This window comes from Dermacentor silvarum, chromosome 3, assembly GCF_013339745.2.
Source record: "Dermacentor silvarum isolate Dsil-2018 chromosome 3, BIME_Dsil_1.4, whole genome shotgun sequence".
NCBI classification, from domain to species: domain Eukaryota; kingdom Metazoa; phylum Arthropoda; class Arachnida; order Ixodida; family Ixodidae; genus Dermacentor; species Dermacentor silvarum.
The window spans coordinates 186,861,254-186,885,524 of record NC_051156.1 but is presented as its reverse complement, the minus strand read 5'-3'; the positions used below and the strand labels follow the sequence as shown (position 1 = coordinate 186,885,524).

General features: G+C 49.0%; 1 protein-coding gene across 4 annotated transcripts in view; it reads right to left on the bottom strand.

The window, feature by feature from the left end:
* Positions 1 to 13,038: 13,038 nt before the first annotated feature.
* The window catches only part of LOC119446253 (uncharacterized), a 422,545-nt gene continuing 411,312 nt past the window's right edge, over positions 13,039 to 24,271 (bottom strand). For all 4 annotated transcript variants that reach the window (XM_049664025.1, XM_037710637.2, XM_049664026.1 and 1 more), the window contains one exon: positions 13,039 to 22,551. In XM_049664025.1, coding sequence (XP_049519982.1) covers positions 21,025 to 22,551 — 1,527 coding nt within the window. In that variant the 3' untranslated portion in view covers positions 13,039 to 21,024. The remainder of the gene's footprint in view (positions 22,552 to 24,271) is intronic.

Sequence of the window (24,271 nt, the reverse complement as noted above, 5' to 3'; positions counted from 1 at the left end):
ACACAAGGATGTAGCTCCTTGGGCTATGCTGGCTGGAGTCAATCGTAGGAGCAACGTCGTCTTCTTCTTTCTCCCCCCTCGCTTCCCTCACTTTTCACTGGCAGTGACCACGGCGTAACAATATGGAAATTGCGAGAGCGAGCGCGTGGGTGACGCGTGGGCGCGATTTACAGCAGCCGCCGCCGACAAATCTACCAGACGACGCGCGCTACTCTGGCGCCATCTCGTAGCCATCATCGCCGCACTACGCTTTTCTTCTCACGCTTTCGCCATCTCCTCCTCCGCTTTCCGCCTCATGGTGCCGTTGCACCCTCCTCTCCGATTTCCTCCTCGCGTCTTTCATCACCCGCTGCGATCCGCGTTCGCTTTCATCTTTCACTGTGCTCGTTCGCCCTGTTACGCCGCCGCCGACACCCGCCGCAGGAGCGGGTGCCTAAGAGCTGCGCTCTAAAAAAAATCAGTTGGCTGAAATTTTCTAAATACGGCGTTACGCTAAAGCTAAACCACCTGTGTAACGGGAACCAAAATTTTCAGGGTAGCTTAATTATGCTGATGATTTAAGAAACAGCTCACCAAAACACCATAACCTTGACAACAAGTATGAACAATGAACTATAACGAAATCCGCGTGGTTTGTGTATGTATGTTTCCTTCTTGCGAGCGAAACCTTAAACAGAAGCACTCTGAGGCAAGAACATGCTACAAAGTAGTTCTTGGTCAAGTTCGATTGCATGCTAACGTCTATTTCTTTTATAAACTACCACTTCTTGTTCTATCAGTGGTGTGGTTACATATGGTGTCAACGTCGTCAGCAGCCATGCATATTACGCAGAGTAACGACGAAGAAACATATTTCTCCAGTTAAAAAACGATTACATAAATCTAAACAGATGGTCGTTAAAGTAGACTGAAGTAAGTAATGACTGCGCAGCTTGTTCGTTCCTGACAAAAGAAAATCGGAGGCAGTAAATCTTACGCTCCACAGGCGTCACTTACGTATCGCAATGGAGCGCAGCCAATTTATTAGCATGTCCATATTTCGAAAAAGAAGATTGGTCAAGGCGCTTCTATGAGCTTTTCCACACCACCTGTTTGTTCGGTGAGGAAAATGTGCGCGCGAAATTAATCGGCACACCGAGGGCAAACTGTTCGCGTTTTAAGGGAACAGCCGCTGATAGGGTTTCTTTCCATTGCTGTCTGCCGCCGGTCGTTTGAAGGAGGTTATGATTAGACTCTAACCAAAGTCGACGCTGACCAGGAAAAAAAAAAAAAAGGCAGTTCGTACTTTGCGAATCCGCCATAGAGCACAGTGATGCCTCGCTGTAAATGAACGCTATTGCAAAGTGAATTAATGCCTCTAGTGCTGTTTCACTTTTCCCGTATGTCACGACTATATCTTGAGTAAGACCTTTATTTTCCATCTCCCTCTTTCCCATATCCCAAATTCAAAGTGCCAGGTCATCGCATAAAGCTAAACATTATTGGCCGCTACAATTTATTGCTGCGTCATTTCGCTACAGCGGCGACTTTTCGCAGACTTCAGATAGTCCGGAGCTATATAATGTCTAACGCAAGACAACACGGAGCCGACGCACGCTTACCACTCCACAAAAGCACTAATTAAAAAAAAAAGACACATTTCGCTCACTACAGCGGTTTTTAAGAACAGGTGCTCGCCGATAGTGTCAGCGAACATAATGTTACAGAGGTGGTCGGCTTACGAGAGGCGGATCTTTTAAACGAGAACCTTTTTGTGAATTCGGCCCCAGATGAACCAAAACGCTACACTCTGCTAAGCACTCTTCTCCGCAAGCAAGCATGCTAGGCGGAGAAGCAATTGCTGGGTAGCGCGTGCGAGTTGAATGGCTTTGTTTTTCGACGCACGTCCGAGCAACAAATTCCAGACAAAGGAGGGGCAATCGAGCCTCGTTGGCGATTAACGCCGCTTCCCTGCTTCGGCGACACTATCCCTGCCTCGCATAAAAGGGGGGGCTCAGGTGGTCCCGACATTGATGAGATCAGCGCTCCCGCAATGCGGACCTGCTGTTCGTCTTTGTCTATCGGACACTGAAAGCAGCTAGAGCGAGCCTCATTCTAATGGAAGCTATTACGTAACGAGGAGCCGGTGATTAAAGTGGGCGACTCACGGCCATGTGTGCCTTAGCTGGGAAGACGTCTGGGCGGAATATTAAGGAAAAGAAATCGCGTTTAAGCCCGAAACGCGCTTGAGCGAGTTAGCGTCGAAAGTGTTGTGCAACGGGCGCTTCGAAGAACCGGGCAGGGTGTTCTTTTTTTCCAATTCTGGCAACAGCCTCAATATCACAACTAAAGAAGAGGACTCAATCATTTGTAACCTACTGTTACAGTATCCGCTAACACGTAGATTAAAAAAAACGAAAAAAGAAAACGCATACTGGGCACCGCCAACCGTTAGAAGACGATACCGACAACCCCAAGACGTGCTTGTAACTTGATCATTATAAAGGGTTATCCATGTGTGGCGTGGACTAAACATAGCAGCAACACGCAACGGCGCGGTCTGAACTCCGATCAATGCGAAGTATTCACGAACGGACGGCAGACGCCTTTCTCTGGAGCGTGTGTGGCTGACCTACAGGCAGATTTTTAATATTTGATGGTGGGAACAACTGCGATATTTGATATTTGATGTTGAGAGCAGGAGTGGTATTTGGTGTTTAATGTTGAAAGCAACAGCGGAGTTTGGCAGAGAGTTACTCTTGACAAAGGTAACCACATGGGGACTACAACCGCGCGGTCTTGATATCCGCAATTACGAAGATTCCCGGTATCACGAACGACGTGCTACCGATATTTGATGTTGACAGCAACGGCGGAGTTTCGCAGAGATTTACCCTTCGCAAGTGTAACCACATGGCCACAGAAACCACGCACTCTTGAAGTAGGTATCGTGGACCTAACCGCTGCTGCTATGGTTTCCTGGACTACACGAACATTGCGCTACACGAACGTTCTATTCAAAATTGTGCACGTATTTTAGGGTTTCTCGGAGTGAGATTAAAAAGTGCAGCATTCTGTGTTCGTGTTGTCAGTGTTCTGCAAATGTTTGTGGTTCGAACATCGGGTGCACGTTAAAGAACTCGCAGGTGGTAAAGGTTAATCCGGAGCCCTCTTTAATAATACAGCGTCTCTCAGCGCCAGGGGTGCTTGGGGAGGACAAAACCCATCAATTCAAACTTATTATGTGAAATTTGGCCAAAGATATATGATCTGCTGATGGAACTGTTCGGTAAGTAAGCTTGTCTGCATGACAATGTTTAAAGAAAATTATTGTTAATTTCTCATTCCCATTTGGCAGCGGACAAAAAGAGAAAGAAAACCTTTGCCGGTGATATAATTTTGGTGTTGCAGTGTCGCGAACTTCTTGCAGAAATAGCACGTAAAGAAATGAACCTTATTAATTTTGAATGAATGACCCTATCAAAGTTCATGCACAAGAAAAGAAAGTTCATTAGTGGCAGCTAACAAAACAGAAATTGCGGTCCTCATTTCCAAAATGCACAGAAACTTCGACGATCCCCGCTTTTGTATACAAGAAACATTTACTTTTTTTTCTAGAAGGACAGAAGATAATGCAGAAAGAGTTTTCGATCATTGCTTTCTCTGGAAACAAAACAAGTTTTCTCCAAGCAGTCACTCATAGATATATTTTACCCGGCAGAGCGTTGGGTATCGACAGCAACAACTTTGAAACGTCCTTTTTTTTTTTTACAAATATTAAATTACCAGTTTCTTTTCTCCAACATATAACGTTCGCAGAGCGTCCACCAACGTTATCGTATAATCAATTTCCACAATCAGAAGGCGCAATCAACGCGAACAAAAAAAAAAAGAGAAAAAGAAGAAGAATTGCGAGCACATTAAGATTTGTTCTGCGCGAATGATCCGCTTGCAAACATCATCGTTTTCCAATCAAACGCCTCCTCTGCCCTTTTCTGCGGTGGGTACACAAAAGACTGGGGACGTGCGCAAACACATACGAAATTCAATCGGTCAGGATATGTAAATTGCAAACGCAAGTCTCTGAAATACGCGTGTGCCTGTTAAAGTGTTAGTCTCGCTTGAGTGTATGTTTTTGTTGCATGAGTAGTTCTGTTTCTCACTCTTGATTCTGAACCAGCTTGCCAGGCCTGCTGCGATGCACACTTCGGCTTTTGTTAGACACCTCTCTCGCTAATTTTCGATCGATTCACACGGAGGTAAAATCTGGGTCGAGAGCTGGATAGATGGATGGATTTTTATGAGTATCCCATCTAAATATTCGTGTCTACCTTGACGAATATTACAGCGAAGCAGTGGTTGTGCTCTTTCTATTACTTCCGCAATTATTAGGAAGCTCGAGGCGCATTCACGCCGTCGACGCCGGCGTCGCTGTTGTCGTGCTGTCCTGCAGACGGCGCATGCGCCGCTTGAGCGCGGAGTCGCACGCGTGAGTCTTCAATGACGCGTGGTGCGTGTGCCTGCGAAAATGACGAAGCGAAGCGAAAGCACCGTCAACGCTTCGCTCAATCTCCTCGCGTACTTCTGGCAGTGCCCCGCCAACTCCACCTTCAGCAAAACAATACTTTTGAAACTACCACCCAGGCAGCATCCCGGCAGCTGGCTGGGTGGTAAGCCTACCATAGACATAAGCCTACCAGGAGGCTCGGACTTTAGTTCCTTAGACCCGGGGCCTGGGGCCTTAGTTCCTTTGGCACTAATAAATGGTATTACTCTATCTCTCTCTCTCCTCGGCGGCGGAGGGAAGGAAGTGTTCTGCGTTCCGCTGATGGCGATAGCGTTGTGCAATAGCGTTTCTTAGGGAGCCTACACGCAACGCCGTTCTCTAGCGTTTCTGCTGAGCGGCTGTGCGTAAGCATGTTACGGTCTGAGCAGGATACGTCAAGCTAACGTTATCTAACACTTCACAGGGTGCGAGATGAGACCGGCGGTTTGCCGTCGGTCTCAACTCGAGCACCACCGCGGCCCGACGCCTGCAGCGCCATTGGCGGCATTCGTCACGTCTTTATTGTGAGACGCCTGGTAGCTGATAAGGTGCTGTTCCTTAATTGTGCCCAGCAGCAGCGGCCTTGCGGGCCGCGTCGCGCCAACACGGCGCACACACGTATAGTTAGAGTTAGAACCGTCCGAGGAGCTTAAGTGCAACGTTAAACCTTGATATCGCTGTCAGCTGCTTCACCTTTGCGGGCAAACTGCCAAATTTTTCGTCTGTATCTGCTGTCGTAAGCCACCACTACTTACCTGTATGCGGGCGACCGACCTCGTCAAGCTGCTTAGTTTAGCAGCTAGCACTTACGCGGTTGTTGCTTACTTTGTAATGAAAGGAAAATAAAATTGATTTGATATGATTTGAGTGCGGTGGTAGCTGGTGCCACCATGGTCGCTATTTTTACATGCTTTTTTTTTTCAGTTTACTCTCAGAGCTAAATACTATCAGTGTTGCGTGCTAACAAACCAACAGATCCTAACATATATTATTCATGCGATTAGTATTCTTAGGCTGCTCACGCGCTTTCCGGTTATCTATGTCTCTAACCGCTTTCCTCCAGCCAGTGGCCCGAGTTGCCTACTAGCTTAAGTCGTTCCATCGTTGTCATTTCCAGCTTCGTCATCCGACTGTCGTCATGTGATGCCGTCGTCGTTCCGCGTCGTCGTACGTCGTATACAGTTGACGTCACCCCATTCATCGTCGTCACGCTGTCAACGTACCGTCGCCATAATTTCAGAGACGTCGTCGCCACGTCGTCGTAAGTCATATCGCCTTCGTCCATCCATCGACGTCATTCCTTCTTCGTCACTTCATTGTCGGCACTGCGTCGTCTCTTCATACAGTCATTGTCATGCAGCCACGGTCATGGCCGACCATGGCGAACCGAATGTTAGACCAAAGTCAAAGTGGGCCGATTGGAAAGCATTGGAAATCTCTGAAGGACCCCGACATATTTTAAATAAAGGCGTCCTCAGCAGTATTGTCTGTCTCTACATTGCTTCATTGCTAATCGCATTAAAGCCGAAAGCCACCGGTTTCTGTCACAATTTCGTCCCAGCCCCTAATTACCCCCCCCCCCCCCCCCCTAAATGTATTGTTATTTTTATTCTGTTCATCTCCTCTCCCACACATGCCAGTGCCCAGCCGTCTTTTACCATCCTCTACCTCAGATTCATTTACCTTTACTCTCCCATCTTTACAACCCAAGTTCCCGGGCACGCAAACTACGTCCTTCTTTAACTTTAGTAAATGCAACACAACACAACAGACTACGATCTGATTATCAAGCCCGCCGTAGTGGAAGATCTCAATCATTCGCCGCACTTCCTTTCGGGCGATTCTCTTCTGCTACGTCATTTTCGCTGCTTTTGTCCTCAAATCACAGCACTTGAACGGAGGTTTTATACCGTGATCCCTAACCCCGCCACTATCAAGGCCCACAGGAACTGAGATCGCGAAACAGAGAAAGAAAGGAAAAACAAAGACACGTAAGCCGCATTAAGGAGTGCAATGAGATCTAGCTGCACAGCGTGGGTCACAGATCTCTTTTCAGCGTGTGTTGAAACCCGTAAGAAGCATAGAGGAAAGGCGCTTGGCAAACCCAGCTCCCGAGGCCGCACGTGCGGTCCGAATGAAACCGGTTGGAACCGGCCCGGACTCGCGTCTCCTGCCCCCCCCCCCCCCCCCCCCCCCCAAAAAAAAAAAAAAAAAAAAAATCACGATGGTTCTAAACCATCGCGTTCTCCGACCTAGATATTCCTTTTCTCTGAATCTTTCTATACTTCTCTGCGCCTTATTCGTGCGACTTGAATCCGTTTACCGTTGCGTAAATTATAAGTAATGGTTCAGCCGTACGTCACACCTCGATGCCCCAAAATATTTGAACACGGCTTTGCGGTCGCTTCCATTTGAAACGCCCTTTTCACAGTCAATTAATTTTGCCGTTCATAAAACCACGAGGCGTTGCGACAACGAGCCATGCGGTCAGCTTAATTCCACGGGCCGAAAATTCGCAGGACCTCTTGCATGCAAGAACGATGCACGCATCTTCGCATCGCCCGGCGCCCTATGTCCAGAGCTGAATTCCGGAGTTTTACGTGCCAAAACCGCGATTTGATTATGAGGCGCGCCGTAATGGGTGACTCCAGATTAATTTTGACCACCAGGGGATCTTTGACGTGTCCCTAACGCACAGCACACGGTCGTTCACGCATTTCGCCCCCCATCGCAACGCGACCGGCCGCGGCCGGGATTTGATCCCACGACCTCATGCTTAGAAGCGCAACACCATAGCCGCTAAGTCACCACGGAGGGTGTCCAAGAGCTGGCCGATGACAGTATGTTAACGATACGCGATCCCCATTATGCCGTACAGTCACTAACAAAAACGTGCGATCAGCTTCGTGAACTCGTTGCCTGCACAGTCGGCGCAGGTTCAGGCTTCCGTATAATACTGAACGCTATTGGTAAGACAAACTTCATTTTTCCATTTGCTTTTCCCCATATTCCTTTCCCTTTTTCAATGCAAATTTTACGTTTTCTCCTTCCACTTATATCTCGTTCTCATTCCCTCATCCGAAAGACAGTCGCGTTGGCCAGCTCTGCCATTGAATTCACGCGCTGACGCAAGTTGTTCAGAATGGTCGAGAACGGCGCGACGTATACCCTTCCCTTCTGCACATAAGCGTTGGCAGGTCGGCATATCCGATTTGTTTGGGGAGCACTATTCCTGGCTTTTCGTGGGTGAGCACGGTGTGTGCGTAGCCGCGAGTTTGATGATTGGGGCTGTTTAGCTTTCGAGCAGAGAGAGTGAGGGGCCTGCTCGCACGTGGCTGACCCGGGCCCGTTCTCTGTAAGCACGCCGCGCGATGAGCTGGCAAAGGTGATTTCGGTCCATGGACTGGGAATACCCGGGTGCCAACCCCCGCCAACGTGGCTTGAGCGATTCGCATAGCAACCAAACTGCGGTCGCGTAAGTTCAGTGAGTATTGGCAACCACGGCGCTTCACTGGCTGCGGACGTTTCTGCGGCTGAGCTTCGAGGTCGCGGATTCGATTCCCTGGCCACGGCGGCCGTATTTCGACGGGGACGAAAAGCCGAAAACGCTCGTGTGCTTCGGCTTAGGGACACCTTAATTAACCGAAAAAGAAAAATTGACCGGAATCATTAACTGCTGCGTTCCTCATAACCCGCCGTGTAATTTCGGGACGATAGATGACTCATGCAACCGCGAAGAGACGATCGAGCACGCGTTGTGTTTTTGTAATCTTTATCACATCGAACGCGACGTCCTTAGGAGTGTGTTAAAACAATTAGACAGCCAGACCATTTTCAGAGACAAAGATTCTTAGACCATGGCCCCACGCATCGCAGGCTTACAAAGCTACGCGAACATTGCTACGATTCACGAAATCGATGGGCCTCAGTGATCGATTGTGGGCGTGAAGTGATGGACAACCGCACTCGTTCACGCTGAGTGCCTTCTTCTCTCCCTCTCCTTTTTTTTTCTCTTTTCATCCCTTCAAGCCCCTCCCCTGTGTAGGGTAGCAAACCGGACGTGCGTCTGGTTGACCTCCCTGACTTTCCTCCTCCTCCGGTCGTTGAAGCACACAATTTAACTTCAGTTTACTAAAAGTACTGAAAGTTGGGCGAGTTGGTAGCTATTCATCTTGAATAGCTACCAGACAGCGCCTGTCTGTCACCTTCGCCTTATTGTCTTCGTTTCTTGTGTGCGCGCTGCAGTTTCAAGATGAATTCAGTTTACTATATCGGGCCTTCTGCGGGAACGCTTTTTGAAAGTGTAGACGGGGCTCACATTCGCAACGACGAATAATCTTGCGCCACACTCAATTGTACCAAACTCGCGTGAGATTAAACTGTGCCGTCAGTGGCCATACAGCAACATTCGTAGCACTGGCTATATAGGTGATAATCGCGCGTGCCAATCTCAATACAGAAGGCGCACCTGCCACCTTGCTTCAGCTGTAGCGCTATGTAGACCTTCTCTAGGCCATGATGTCGGGCAGATAGATGCCTACCGAGCACCTGCTGGTTCTGGCATGCGTAAAGAATTCAACTAGTAGTATGGTCAAGCTGCCTACGCCGCAGATTAGAGCGGCTACGAATTGAACTGGCTTGACAACAAATAGCGCCAGGTGTTATTTGCTTATTTGTTTGTTGTTGCCTGCGCGGTAGCCATCTCAATTCTGAATAATAAACATAAAGATCGTCTATAGCGTGGCGAACGAAAAGCCAAGGCGTTCCGCTGCGAGAACAGTTGTGCTGAATCCCTGCTGAATTAAGTGGAGTTAATCAGAGGCTGGGATGGGGAGGGGGGGGGGGGGAGGAGCATTCTGTAGGTGCATGTCCACCTAGGGGACATTTCATCTACTACTGAAGCTCTGATTGGCTGGGTAGGGGTACGCGCGATAAGGAGACAGGCACCGCCAGCCAATCAGCACCGCAGCAACAGAAGAAGTGGACATGTCCACTAGGGGGACACTTACATAATACCCTGCCCCCCCCCCCCCCCCGGGTCTTCAAAACATCGCACTCCCCCCACCTCCCGAAACTCAGGTGCTATATGGCCAACACCGCTGACGAGCAGCAATGCCTATATACGGGGCGAAAAGACTACCCTGGCGCATGCACGGAAAAAGGCGCTAGGACAAAAGAGGCACTAGCTGTGAGGCGCTTAAACGGATTAACGAAATGGAAGACGGCAAGACAATAGCCCGCTTTTCTCTCCTCACCACTCTCATTCCCACCTCCTACTGACTTCGCTTCCAACAGTGGCGGGCCAATGTCACCACGTTGAAGTATGGGTATAAAGCACAAATTCAAAAGAAATGGAGAGGGACGAAATAAAAAAAAGGGGTCACCCTTTTAAGGGCTTATGAATAGTTGGGGGAACACAGACACAGCACACAGAAGCAACGCACGCCGTCAACTTGCAAAACTCGTTTCATTAAGCAACGAGTCATTGAAGCCCGCGCGTCGACAATGGGACGCTTGACACGTTTACAGTTAAGATAACAGCCGGCAGGGACTACGAGAGAGCTATACACCTTACACGCACGGCTGTTCCCTGCTTACTATACTTCGCTGTGCGTATTGTTCCTGGTTCCTATTTATACGCAAGAAAGAGAGAGATAGATGGTTTAAAGAGCAAAAAAAAAAAGATTGAAAGCGTCACTCGCTTTTCAGTCTAAAGACTAAATAACGCAAAAAAAAAAAAAAAAAACAACGCACGGCTGTGTGAAACTAATACTGACATGTTAGAAAGGCTCCAGAAAGAGAACGAATAGGAAAGAAGATGCCACGATATCGAAACACTAGAACAATGGCGTAAATCAGAGCACTAAGCATCTTTCTTTTGATTATTTATTATTGCATTATTAACATCTCTTCAATATCTCCCGTTTAAATTTACAGTTGCTTCTCACTTTTTTTTATTTTTTTCTTTACTACAGCTCGGTTCACAGCCTAACCCCCGTACTGGGTTGCGCCATAAAACGTATATATGTAGATCAAGAAACCAGCCACTCTGGCGCGAAGGATTAGAGGCGCAACATTGTTAGACGTGTGTGCTTCTTGTGGTCCGCCGTTTTGCAGAAGCATCACATGCTCTTTGCGCAGGCGTCAAAGAATCCATTTTTGAATGTTAAAGCTTGGACATCAGGGAGCTTCAGCGCAATTGGCTGACCCTGCAGACACTCTTTCCAGGCGCGTGCTTGAGCAAACTATAGCTTCTCGCGGCGCTAAAATGTTCGAACGAGAGAAGGAAAATTTCTGAGTCAGTAAACGATAGACAATTTGTGTTGAATAAACCTAAAACGAATGAAACAAAATAATAAACTGTATTTGATACAATTGTAGGCAGTGGTATTGCGGATTACTGTACCTTATCACTTCAAGTTAAAGAGCAGTGTCAAGGATGCTTCCCGTGAAATTGCATATGGTGGCATAAGTTGCGAAGAGAACTCTCATTTCTTTGATCTGTTGCTCCGGCATCAACCCGTACCTGATGGCTTCATTATGATTTGAGATTTCTAATTTCAACCTGTAGCATTGTGCATTTTTCACCTTTCCCAATTTTCCTCAAAGCCACCGGTGTTTCTATGTTACTATTTTCTTCTGCCTTTTGTCATGTTTTTCGTTACCAGTGTCCTATCATAAGCAGCGGTTTATATGATGAGAAATTCACAGCGTCTGGCCATCGTTTTCAAATGAGTAGGAGTAAAAAAAACTAGGTACGAATCGTTGTGGGAGCAATTCTACGCACGACTAATGACACGCATCACACCGTGCAAAACAGGATGTGTCAGATGTGAGTACCATAGCCAATACCATCATTTAAACAGCAATCACCTATATGCGGCAGACGTTAAACGAAACTGCTCAAACGGGTAATTGAGTCGTCTACATAAACTCGATTCTTCTCTGAAGCTGCAACAGCCATCCCGCATTTCCCCCTCCGATGCGAGATTGCTGCGCCGCCTCTAGATATGAGGGCATTTACAAAAGCTTGCTCATTCCGCATTGGAATGGGTGACACACCTAAGTGAGACTATTGCGGGACTCAAGAGACTACTGAATACCTCCTGTGGCTTTGTTCCCGTTACGACGTCCTAGCCGCCACCCTCTCCGTGCAGCATTAAACTGGATGGACTCAAGACCCTTTTCAGATTAGCAAATCCTAGAACCATGGCCGTGAGCGCCGATGGCGCAGAACGCAGCGAAGACTTTGCTACAGTACCTCAAGTCGGCACGTCTTAGGGACTGTTTCCAGACATGATGCGAAGCTTCAAGTGTGCGCGCAACTAGTGCTCTCTCTCTTCCCTTCTTTCTCTCTTTTCGTTTCTTTATCCCCTCTCCCCATTGCAGGGTAGCAAACCGGACGTGCGTCTGGCAATAACCTCCCTGCCTTTCCCTGCTTCTATCTCTCTCTCTCTCTCTTTTATCAAAGTGTTGTTAGCAAGCCGTGTCACAGCCCCTATCGCCAACTCTTGATGTCCTGCAGGGGCTTATCTCGGAGCGATATATTCAATTTTCAAATTCTTCTTTTGTCATCATCCGTCAAGCGCGGAGGCCAATCCTGGCGAAGAGGGCGGGGCAGCTGCATCACTTTCGGAGACAGGTGGCGAAAAGAGTCGAAAACAAAGGAAATCGTTGCAGAAAACGGCCCCCCGCGTGAAACAAAGACGCCGCGCACCGGCGAGTCCTCTGCAAATACGCCATTAAAAAAAAAAAAAAAGCAGCGCAGCGAGCGATGACCTCAGGACAAGTTCGAGTGTATACGACGGTATTACTACTCTTTACGAATGACGTGCTTTCGTAACGAACTGTCGGACATACACAGCTAAGCAGCCAGTGGATTGCACTAGGGCGTCAGAAGGTAACGTCGAAGGTGGTATTGAGAAAGTGCGGCGTTCTCGCCGATGCATATAAAAGCAAGAAATCCCAATACCGTTTAACACAAACGTTCATGACTGCAGAAAATGGACTGCGGTCATTCGATGCCACGTCATTATGAGCAGCGCACATTGCTACTGTAGGTATTGGCCCATCACTTCCTTTACTTACCCGCCGTGGTCGCTTATGGCTTTGACGTTGCGCTGCGCTGCAGAGCACGAGGTCGCGAGTTCGAATCCCGGCCGCGGCGGCCGCATTTCGATGGGAGCAAAATGCAAAAACGCCCATGGGCCGTCCATCGAGTGCACGTTAAAGAACTCAAGGTAGACGAAATTAATCCGGAGTCCCCTACTACGGCGTGCCTGCTACCAAGACCGTGGTTTCGGCACGTAAAACCTATGTGCAAGGGACACTGCTAACAGATGTTCTTGCTTGCTTGCCCCTCTTAATTTCAAATCTATCTGGAATCTATCGCAAAAAGAAAAGAAGAGACGCGCTTAAGTTGTGTGCACAAATATTCACCTTGTTGTCGTTGTCTTCTCGTACCTCGTGTGACTAGTAGGAAAGCGAAAGATAGAATGCGTGAGATGGTCGAAGAAATAACAGACAAAACTTTAGTCAAACAGACAACAACATGTTCCAAAGCCATCGCTTGCGCATCTACAACCACATCGCCACAAAGGAATCGGAAGAAGCTATACCAGGTCACTCTCTGGTGTCTTCACTCTAAATATACAAGAAAAAATCGTTTTTCAAAAAAAAAAGAAGAAAAAAAGAAACTCGCCTTCGAACTCACAGACAGTTTCTTTCTGCGGGCAAACATCTTCTGGCACATGACAGACACAGTCTTTGTAAAACAAGGCGCGGTACACATAGCGTTTTACACAAAGATTTACAAGTTTCCTGAAAAGGAGCACCGGCGTCCAACAACGTTGGCGCTCAAGTAATAATCTTTGGTCTGGAAAGTAATCGCGCAGAACACTTCGTACACTTAGCCCCCTCAAGAACAGAAAGATAAAAGCTGGCAGCGTGACCTTCTTGTCAGTAGTAAGCGTGACGTGCACTGGAAGCCGTTTCTTCAGTTCTTGTGTCAAGTCATGTCAAGGTTGGAAGCGCTCGTAACAGCATGTCAACAAATTGCAAAGAAAAACCCGACCGCAAAACTTGCGAGATATGAACGGCACCGGTTCCGGCCCAACGTACGGCACAGTAACACGCTTATATGATTTCATCGAAGTATTAAAAAAAAAGGAAGAGGCGCATCTGGCAAAGGGGTGAAAATATTCCCCCGTCATGCAGCTAATGGGAGACTGTACCCTCGCAGTGTACTCTCAGTGTAACCACTACATTGGATCACATTTGGTCCTACATTGGACAACGTTGGCTTAACGCTGGTCATACATTGACTCCACCTACACTCCCATAGGGGCAGAGCGATCAAACAGGCTAAACCGCGAAATGCTGATGACCACTCTCCCTGAATGGTACTGAAATACTCCTGGCCCAACTGGCCCTCTCCGGAGGATTCACTCGTTTCTTTAATTAAACCGACGTTGTGAGCCGTAACGAACGTCTCACAAGTTTGCGATGACGTCACGTCTGTCAAAGTTCAATACGAAGCGGCAATACAACAACACTTTATTTATTTTTATTTTTTTCTTTGCACGTAATGGAAGCGCGTGCAGGCGTTTGGGTCCTCTTATGAGCCAGGGCTCCCCGCTGTTACGTTACGCTGCCGTTCAAATTAAGCGCAGCCTACTTTTTACTGTCATTTCTTTTTCTACTTCTTTATTTTATTCCTGATGCAGCCTGTCTTACGTCCCCTTTAGGCAAGTTCGAGCACGATACGCCTTTAAAAATGACAGTTACGGCAGCTTTAGGTGATTTTTCTGCAATACAGCTATCATCCAATCGACCAATTAGTTATGAGGGCAGGCCAAGCACGTTTGAAAGATCACACCTACGAAGATTCGGCCACCTTATCGGACTAATGCAATATTCGCAAACCGTTTGATAAATAAATCTTTCCGACCACCTCAACAACTTGGTACATGATGCCTAGCATCATGTGTTACCAATTAGCCTAACAGCAAACTTTCTCGACGCCTTCTTATGCTTTCTTAATAGTATTCCTCGTCCTATGGCCTTCTTATTGTTTCCTTAACTTTTCGTTCCCTGCCGTGATTGGTCAGTAATCGCGCGCCGTTCAATCACAGTTCCTCTGACGTCAGAAAAGGCTCGCTAACCAAGGGCCACATCCGTTACATGGAGGCTTCGCGCATGCCACGAATTCATATGTTTAACTAAATCAAATCCTAATTGCCAAAACAAAGCTGATTCCGTCGGCGTGAACTAACAAGCGTCTATATCTCTCAATGGCATCCTCACCTAGCCTGGCATGTTCAAAAAACCACGAGCACTCAACCAACATTCGCGACGGTTCCCAAGGTGTTCACAGTACGGGGGGCGCACGACAGACAGTCAACGTTGTAAGAGGAAGAAAAAGCCGGCGCCGCAATTGCACCGTCCCTCCAACCACGCGAATATACAGGTTTCTTATTTATTTCGACATTTACTCTATATAAAAAAGACTCTTAATAATAATGTACACGTACTTCGTCTTGTACTAAAACACAACATGAGCCGTGCTAACGTCCTGTCACGCTTTTTTTTTTTTTTTTTTTAATTCAACGAACTAGGCGAGCGCATGTCGTTCGGCAAGTCGGGAAGGAAACATCGACGAGGAGTCGCGTAAGATGGGAAGTTGCCACGGACCGAGTTCGTTCATTTAATTATCTATTAGGGTCGGCGTCCTTCACCGGTCACAGCTGTCTAGCAAGAGAGGCCACGACTCAACGCGTACAAAAGACTTCGGTATATCCACCAGCCTAACGTCAACGAGAAATACAGAATCACCGGAATAAGCAAGAATAGCAGGCGGGGTACTCGTACAACACGCATTCAGTCGGCGGCGTCAACACTATCGAGGCCTAAACAACAACGTGACTTTTGTCAAACAGCCTGAAGATTCAGGAAATGTGCGAGAGCAATTGTGGGGAGACACCTCAGTCAGGCGACAACGTTTCGGCGAGATGCGTTGTCTTCATCGAGGCCTACACGAGTGCAGGCTTACGCGAAGACAAGCACTCTTCTGGGCCCATAGATAGAAACAAGCTGTCTTCGAGGATTAGGCGAAGACAAGCCATTCTCAAGGCCTGGACGAAGAGAAACACTGGGTGAGGTCTCAATTCGGTGTCGACAATTCCACTAGAGTTGCCTTCGTTTAAGCCTGTTAGTCTACATGAAGTCAAGTACTGTTCTAAACTTAAACGAAAACAAGCCCTCTTCGAGGCATGGGCTAATACAAGCTTTTTGCACTTGAGCAAGAAGGCTTGTCTTTATAGGAGGACGTCTAGGCTTATCTGAACACAAGCCCTCTTCTAGGCCTAGGCATACACAGACATATATTTTACTATGCTGTCTGCACGAAGGCAATGCTTAGGGGAAGTCTGAATTCGAGGTCAACGTTTCGAGAGCAAGGCTTGTCTTCGTTTCAGTCTGTAACGAAGTCAAGTCCTGTTCTAAGCATAGACGAAGACAAGCCCTCTTCGTGGCCTAATACACGCCCTGGCGTTTGGGAACGGAGGTGTGTCTTCATGCAAGAACGTCTGGGCTTACACGAACGCAAGACCTGTTCTAGGCCTAGACAAAAACAAGTCCATTCGAGGCCTATGCATAAACAGACAGTTTCTCTTCAAAGCCAGGACGAACTGCAAGAGAATGTTGATGTGGGCAGGTTGGTACATGTTGAAATTAAAAAGAGTAACAGCGCAAGGGTCAGGAAGAACGGAAGTCGCTTCGTCCGTTTCCTGTCGTTCTTCTTGTCTCTTACGCTGTTGCTCTCTCTAACTTCAGCCTGGACGAAGCCAATGCCAAAGTTTACGTCACTTCGGCGTCAGCGTTTTGGCAATAGCTTTGGCGAGGACTCGTCTTCGTCTAAGCTTAGACGAAAACAAGTACTAAAGTCGAATCGCTCGTGTCGGACTATACAGTGTGTCTCCACCGTTGTTCTCACGCATTTCCTTTTAATGTCTCCGCGTTCCAAGCAACACTTCGTCTTGCATGGATAACCTGAAGGATTCGTGCGATAATCTATATTGCAGCTGCATGCCATTGCTAATTCATTTGAGCGCAGCTTGCCTCTTATATACATTTTAACAGCTAAGTGGGAGCTAGCTGGGCTTGTGAGGAGTGTGGGAAAAATAGCAACTTTGATATATCCTTTAGAGCCGTAATACCGCAAACATAATAAGCTCGTAGCGCAGAATTCTACGCACAACTAGAGACTCTGAAATTGCGCATTAGTAGGTACAAGCGCTCAAACAAAAAGTAATGTTAGAAACTGTCACTTTTGCCACCCCTAACTACTTTCCCCAACATTCCTTTTTTCGTCACGATTCTGTAACAAATCTCAGAGTACGCTATGGTGAAATTAAGCGCGAAGTTACGCCTATGTATAGAGAACACCGGGCAACAGTCGGTTAACATAAATTATGCGATCACGCGCTGTAATCTCACTGTATGTTCTTGTGAGGGAGCCTGAAACATAGAGGAGCACATTGGAGTTTTCACTTTACCGAGGTTTCGCGACTTGAAACCCCCTTTGCCTGCAAACTTTCAATTGCCACGTTCAAGCGCCACTCTTGGGAGGGTTATTATACCGACACTGCCCGACCCGTGTAGGATGTTTCAGGACCCTGACATACACATTTTGCACAGCCACAGTCCAAGTCATACACCCTGCTTGGTTAAAAACACGCAGCATTGTGGAAGTTAGAGGAAGCACCAGCTAATTCGCAAGGTTGTTCGTAAGTAAAATATGACGTGAAGGTTGCACAGACACTCATCCTACTGAAGTAACTTTGAGTTTCTTGCTTAGTCAACACAGGGCTTACCGGATTTCCTTAACTGTACCGTCATCTAACTGTTCTGTCATCTATGATGCCACATCACTGTGAACACGCATCATTTCTTACGGTATTCCTTGTTGATCGGCAAGCGTAGAAAAACGCTGCGCCCAATTGAAAAAGCACATATTTTTAGGGAAACGCTGAAATTGCTGGCCATTATCGGGGCATTATCGTTATAAGCGTAAGATATCCGCATTCCAGTGCGGCAGCTTCTCAACACTTATAGCGGAATTGTTTCAACGCTTGAATGACTCGTTGTAGACTGTAAAGGCTCCATTCACCGATTTAACTGCTGCATGGTAGTTCCTAACTTGTAGGTCAGAAAAACCTAAAATGTGGACCTTCACCGCCACAGGAGTGTAGACACCATTACCAACAACATCGTCATCGCCACTTTTGGGATGCCGCGATGGCGAAAAAGGTCTATAATACAGACACGATGACTAAGCAAGCTCCTTCGATGCTTTTCTTCGTTCCATCGCTTGTACTAGTGCGCGCTTTTGTGCACTTTTCATTCCTTCAGGAAATACAGCTTTCTTTTGGCGCGAAACAGTTTTGTGAAATTGGTCAATGCTGCTCACAAACTGACTCCACTTCAGGCTTCCGCAATGCAGTGTGCTTTCATCTAGACTGATTTTAGTGTCAACAGAACGTCAAAGCAGACAGACATAGAGCACAAGAAAGTTATGGACGTACTTGAGCTAGCGTCAAGAAGCCAAGACAGCGCGCGCAATCTTTGGCCCTTCTCGAACGTCTATCTTTTGAACCTTCTTCACTTCCCCGCCTTTCCAACCCGGAGTCGCCCGCACCTCTAGAAGATGCTCCTCGGTAAATCTTATACTTCACTATACATATAGTATAAGCTTTCTATTAGGAAATATAGAGTGTACTTTTTTTTTCTTCTTCCTCCCTAGAGGCCCAACGTGAAAGCTCAGGCCTATACTCTGGTCACAAAAGTTGACAGAAAAAAGAGCGGGAGCTTGGGAAAGGGAGGGGGGGGGGGGGGGGAACGGGGAGGGTGCGCAACAAATTTACACCAGCGAATGCCTAAAAATCTCTATGTAGGCCAACGCGGTCTTGAGGTACAAAGAGCGAACTTTGTCCACAGACCAGAACAACAGCAACAACGCGACAAAAAAAAAAAAAAGCACGCACACTCACACACGCACACACACGCGCGGTGGCCCACTGCCGAAACCGGCGGGTGAGATTCACACACTCTTGAGAAGGGAAGCGAAAACATCTCTGCGTTGAAGCACCCTGGCACCTCCAAGTTTGTTTTGTGTGTGTGTGTTTTCTCTCTCTCTCTCTCATGCTTTGGCTTGAGCCTGGCGACGCATAATGGTGAGCGTCACTCCAAAGGAATACGGACGCTCCGTCTCGCTAGTTTCGTGCAATGCTGCGACACATGACGTCGGGACGTCGAATCGAGAAGTGTGGGGTCGTGTCCCCGGTCGATAACTCATGGGCACTTCCCTTTTGGACCAGTGACGTAAGGTCCAGCAACGGCACGACATCACTGGAGCGACGGTCAATCCTGTCAAATGCACTCGGTGAACAGTTGAGACGTGAGAATACCGCTCACGCTTGCAGTATCATTCTTTTCGTCACATCCGCTTTTGCCGGATGCAGCCAATCACCGCGCACTTCCATTTCATCGAAAGCTGTCAACCGAGAGTACGGCCCATGGCGGCGACGTCCAGTGCTTGGAAGTATAGTTACCGCTCCGGCGGCAGATATAATGCCGGTTTAATTTCTTCATCACTCCGTCGTTCTAGCCTATATACTGCCAAAATAGTTACTTTCTGCTTATCTATATATCTCCCTACCTCCGTCTCTCCCTCCCTTCAGTGTAGGATAGCAAACCAGATTTTTTTGTTGTTGTTCTGGTTAAAAATGGCTACCTTTCTCTTTTCTTTCATCTTTCGCAATTGACATGAAAAGGGTACCCAGCCGATTTCCATATGCCAACTAGTTCGCTCTACTTGGGTCGAACATCTCGCAGTCGTGCGGCTTTGTGGACTAGGGACTTCTGCGCCTGGAGCGGTACTGTCTTCCGCAGCACTGCACGTAACTAGCGAGGCAAAAGAACAAGGCTGCAACACACATTTCCCGCGCTCTGAGAAAGAAGACCAATACGCACGCGTTAAAACCCGTGTACAGACGGCACGCTTGCCCCGTAAGAATAGTTTAACCTTGAGAGCACCCAAGTATGCAGCACGCTTTCATTTCTACGCACAGCGTCACTTGTAGCAGCATAAACTTATGCAGCCTTTGGCATAATTGAACCCCTACCGCATTCGTTGTAGCACCGTAACGAAGTAGCCGAAAGAAAATTATAATATTAACCCTGCGCGGAACCCTTTACTGGAATACAGGCGTCGAATTCATGTGGTCACTTGCCACCTTTGGAGGTGTTCGCGTCAGTGCGCTGCGGCAGGGCGTTTGGGCAGCCCGTGATGAAACAGTGATGAAATTTGCGCGCTATCTCCAACTGCTGACAAAGAGAGGAACGATATCACGAGCAGGTAAAAAAGGGAACGTTGAAACGAGATTGCGTTTGAGGTAGGCAATTAAAATCACTCTTTCGCTTCAAGTTTTAAGGAAGCCGGCGTTGCGCTGTTTAACAGTAGCGTGCTGGCGCCATACATCTAGTTCACGATAGACCTTTAATGACTCATTCTCATCCACATTTTTCTTATGTGGTGTATCGCGGTATATTAGCAGAAGAATTTTTTAAAATTGGCATGATAAATGACTGCGCATTCTTGATATATACAGGATTAGGCAGACGGATCTATATGTATATATGCAATGCTATTTTCGTTTTCGCAAACGCAATCTATCGCCGAAGGGCAAGCATCACGTTGTACACGGAAGTGTTGGCTACTGCTGCTCTGCTATGACGTTTCTTGCTGAACCGCAATCTAGACACTTGTACCCGGGTTTCAGCTTAGCTAAATCCTCAGAGCGCGGAGAACGTGAGAGCCAAAAAAAGAAAGAAAACAAAAGAGACGCATGGGCAGTGCAGCGGCCATGCCCGTATCCGCTGACGCTCGTGGTTTGAACGGTATGTCTTTGGAAGAAAAGGTAGCCGGCGACGGGCCATGTGGCTCATGTGACTCACGGGAAGGTTTTTGTTTTTAAGAAGGAGGACTCGAGAGGAAGATGTCGACCCCTCCCAACTCGGCTGCGCCGGGAGGAGGAGGATCGGCCGTTTTGCCACGGACACATCACACACAGACACACACGCCGTCACGCGCGCGCACTCACAAAACAGGCACACACAAGAAAACGCGCACAGCGCAGAAAAAAAAAGTATTTGCACCGCACCACCGCAGGTCCCTGTTTTGTTTTGTTTCTCCGTTTTGCTAGCTGTCCGTTCTCTCTCTGTCACCGGTTGCGTTCCTCTCCAACGCCTCCTCCAGTTTGTCGATGGTGTGCACCTATATAGGGCAGCGGAACTCCGACCAGCGAGTTCGCTCGTGAGGCAATGACGAAGAGTTGATGAGGCGACTCGCGAAGAAGAAGAAGAAACCCTTTTGCTTCGTCTCTTCACTTCGAGTGTCAGTTGTGTGTTTTGCGCACCTCGGTCGGTGTGTTGGCGGTGGGTCAGACGTTGAGGGAGTAGTACACAACACCCTGAGGAGGAGGTGGCTGCGGCGTTGCTTCCGAACCGGCGGACGCCATGGAAGGAGGCACCCCCGGCGGAGGCGCGGGAACGATCCCGCTCTTTGGCTGCTGCTGTCCCTGGTAGCCCGGCTCGGACGACACCTTGGGCGACGAGCAGGCACCTTCGGGCACTCCCCGCTCGTCCTTGCCCGCCGATAGGGACGACGACGAGGGCGGTGGAGGCACGGGCGAGGGCGCCGGTTGGAAGGTGCGCCGCGACCGCGTCAGCGTCGCTATGTCCCCGGCCGAGCCGTAGTTGCGGCCGGTGTCCTCCTCGGCGACGCGAGGCAGCAGCATCACCTTGACCTGCTGCGGCGTCTTGTGGTTGGGCGGCGGCAGCTCGACGGGGTGCGACCACGACAGGTGGCTGCCCGGCATGTTCATGGCCGGGTGGTTCTGCATCATCTGCTGCACGTCCTTCATGATCTCGGCGCTCGAGCCGAACCGCGCCCGGATGCCGCGCACGGACGGTCTCCTGGCGAACCCGAACGACGGGTCTTCGTCCTCTTCGCTAAGGCTGTACCGCTTGCGGATGCGTTCCGTGCGCTCCATGTCCTGCTGGACGAAGCGTTCCAGCTCGTCAGGAGGCGCGTCCTTGGCATTGTTGCCGACGCTGACGACGCCGCCGCTCCCTTGGGGAGCGGGTCGTCGCACGGGCGGAGGCGGTGGCTGCCCCCGTTGGCTAGCGGCACCGGTGTTTTGTTGCGGGTGGTTCTCGCCCGGAACGCGCCGGACCATGCGGTAGTCCCGGGCCGCGACCGGCAGCATGGTCAGGGATCCCCGGCAGGCGTCGCTCAGCTGCGAGAACGAGGCCGGTCGCGGCTGGAAAGCTCCGTTGAGGCCCCCGCGAGGGTAACCGGGCAGTAGCCGGCCGGCGTCCTGCACGAAGCCCGGGTCCGGCGGAGGCCTCCGCGCCACCGGCGGAGGCGGGGGCGGTCCCTGGTGGTGATGGTGGTGGTGGTGGTGGTCGGCCGCTGCCTCGGAGTCGTCGCTGCATCCGTCATCGTCGTCGTCGTCGAGCGACGTGAGCCACCGCAGTTTCTCGACGAGCGACACGTCGTTGCTCGACGTCGGCGACTTGGCCAGGTTGGTGGGCGTCCTCTTGCGGACGTCCGTGACACGGGTGAGGCTGCGGCGCATCGCGGTCCGCTCGATGGTTCGCCGCACCTGCAGGTTCGAGTGCGGACCGTACTCGAGCAGGGCGTCGAGGTCGTCGTTGTAGATGTCGTCTTCGACGACGTGACCGCGGCCTCCGCCACCGCCACCGCTGCTGCTGCCGGAGGAGCCCGTGGGCGACTCCGTCCGGTCCTCGCTGTTGGTGGTCGACTCGGAGGAGCGCAACGAGCCGTCACTGTCCTGCGACGCCGAGCTAGACACCGAGCTCGTGTCTGACGGACTCTTGTCGCCGATGATGAGCAGCTTGTGCCGGAACCCGCCGGCGCTGCGGTGTTCGTTCGCCTCTTCCGCCTGCAGTGAATTGAAAAAAAAAAAAAAGGTTGAGCGATAAAGAGCTGCCAAGGAACGAACACTGGCACGCAAAAGAAGGCTTAACTGTGGCATTGTTTGTTCTTTAAATAAATTATGCAGATCTAACGCACCAATTTGGAATCTATGGAAAACTATGCATTTGTAAAGCGGTTAATTAAATGCCGTTCAAAGTGTTCATGTTAGGAAACGCGTTTTGCAGCATAGCGATTACATGCGTACTCGGCAAATCGTCGACATGCGCAAACCGTGATCTCGTGCTTAGCAGTCCAACACCACAGCCACTAAACAACCACGGCGGGTTATCGTGACAAATTACGGCCATTAGGACAGTCCGGCCCAATTTAGAAGCAAGCGAAGCCGTCCAGCTCACCCACTCTCCATATATGCAATGTTCCTACACTAATCCTCTACCCTGCGCTCATTGTCCAAGTTGCTTCGCCCTCCTCAACAACCTTCAACGCAGCAGCACTTTAGGCTATAACGGCAGATGCGAAGATCGTTTGCTCTTTCGGATATTGCTCCGCATTATTTTCTCTTTCCACAAGAGTTACACCACGATAACTTACTGACATCGTCCGGTGACAACTTGAATTATTATGACAGCGATATTTCTTTTTTATTTCTCAGCGCTCGCATTTCGCGCGAACTTTGTTAGAAATATGCGCGGTTACGAATAGAACGAGAAACGAAGAATGTTGCACGGACAGTGTTTCGCAATTTGGGACCATCTCTCTTATGCAGAATAACCGAAAACCCCTGCCGCTTCTTTCGCAAAGAGTTAGGAACGTGGCCTCCCCGTAATTTCAAATGCGTTTCCGGACTGGAACCTGTAAATGGAGCGCCCAAACCTCTCGCATTATACCAACAACGGTTGCGGCGCGGATGCGTGAAGCTTGCGGCATTTCCCACGGGAATGCGGCGTATGGGTTATTGGAGCGCGCGTTCTACGTTTCTGCTAGTTTCCGCCAGAGAAATAATCGATAATCAACATACAGAGGGCACCAGATAGCGCGTTTGAGTGAAAGTACGTGCGTTACTCTTCAATAAGAAGGTACCGGGAACAGTCCTGAAAAAAAAAAGGACATTCCTCAAAGCCATTTCTTCCCTTCCTCTAAAGCTGTATGTGTGCCAGTCCATGTGTTCTATGAAGCCAGCGTTAACTTTAGAAGAAAGTGAGTGAAGTGTTCAACGTGCGCGAAAGCACACTAGTAATGGCGTGTTGTAATTTGGAAGCGCCTTTGAAGTGTCTCGGAAATGCCCGTCACTCCAGCCTCTTCGAAAGGAGGTGACGCAAGCGAAAAGAAAGTATTGCGCACATAAACCACGGCCGCTAGCTATTGTTGCTGTTAAGGAAAGGGTCGAGAAATTAGCTATGGCTTCAAAAGCGAGCAAGTAGGTTCGTACGTTTTTCAAGTGAGGAAATAGCGCAAGGAACCGAATAAACCGTAAAAGAAAAAAAAAAAAGGCGATGACAGTCATCGCACGGTGCTGCTTGCTGGCCCTGCGAAAAGGCATAGCTCCGCGGTATGCCGCTTAACACCCGACTACACCGCAAATCAAAATAACGTGATACTTGACAAAGCTCTTGGTAGACAAAGCTCTTGGTAAAGAACGGAACTAATGTTCGCGCGTCACCGATATTAGCAGCGCGAAACCAAACGGGACGAGAAAGAGAAGTTGTAGAGTCTGTTTCTTTGGG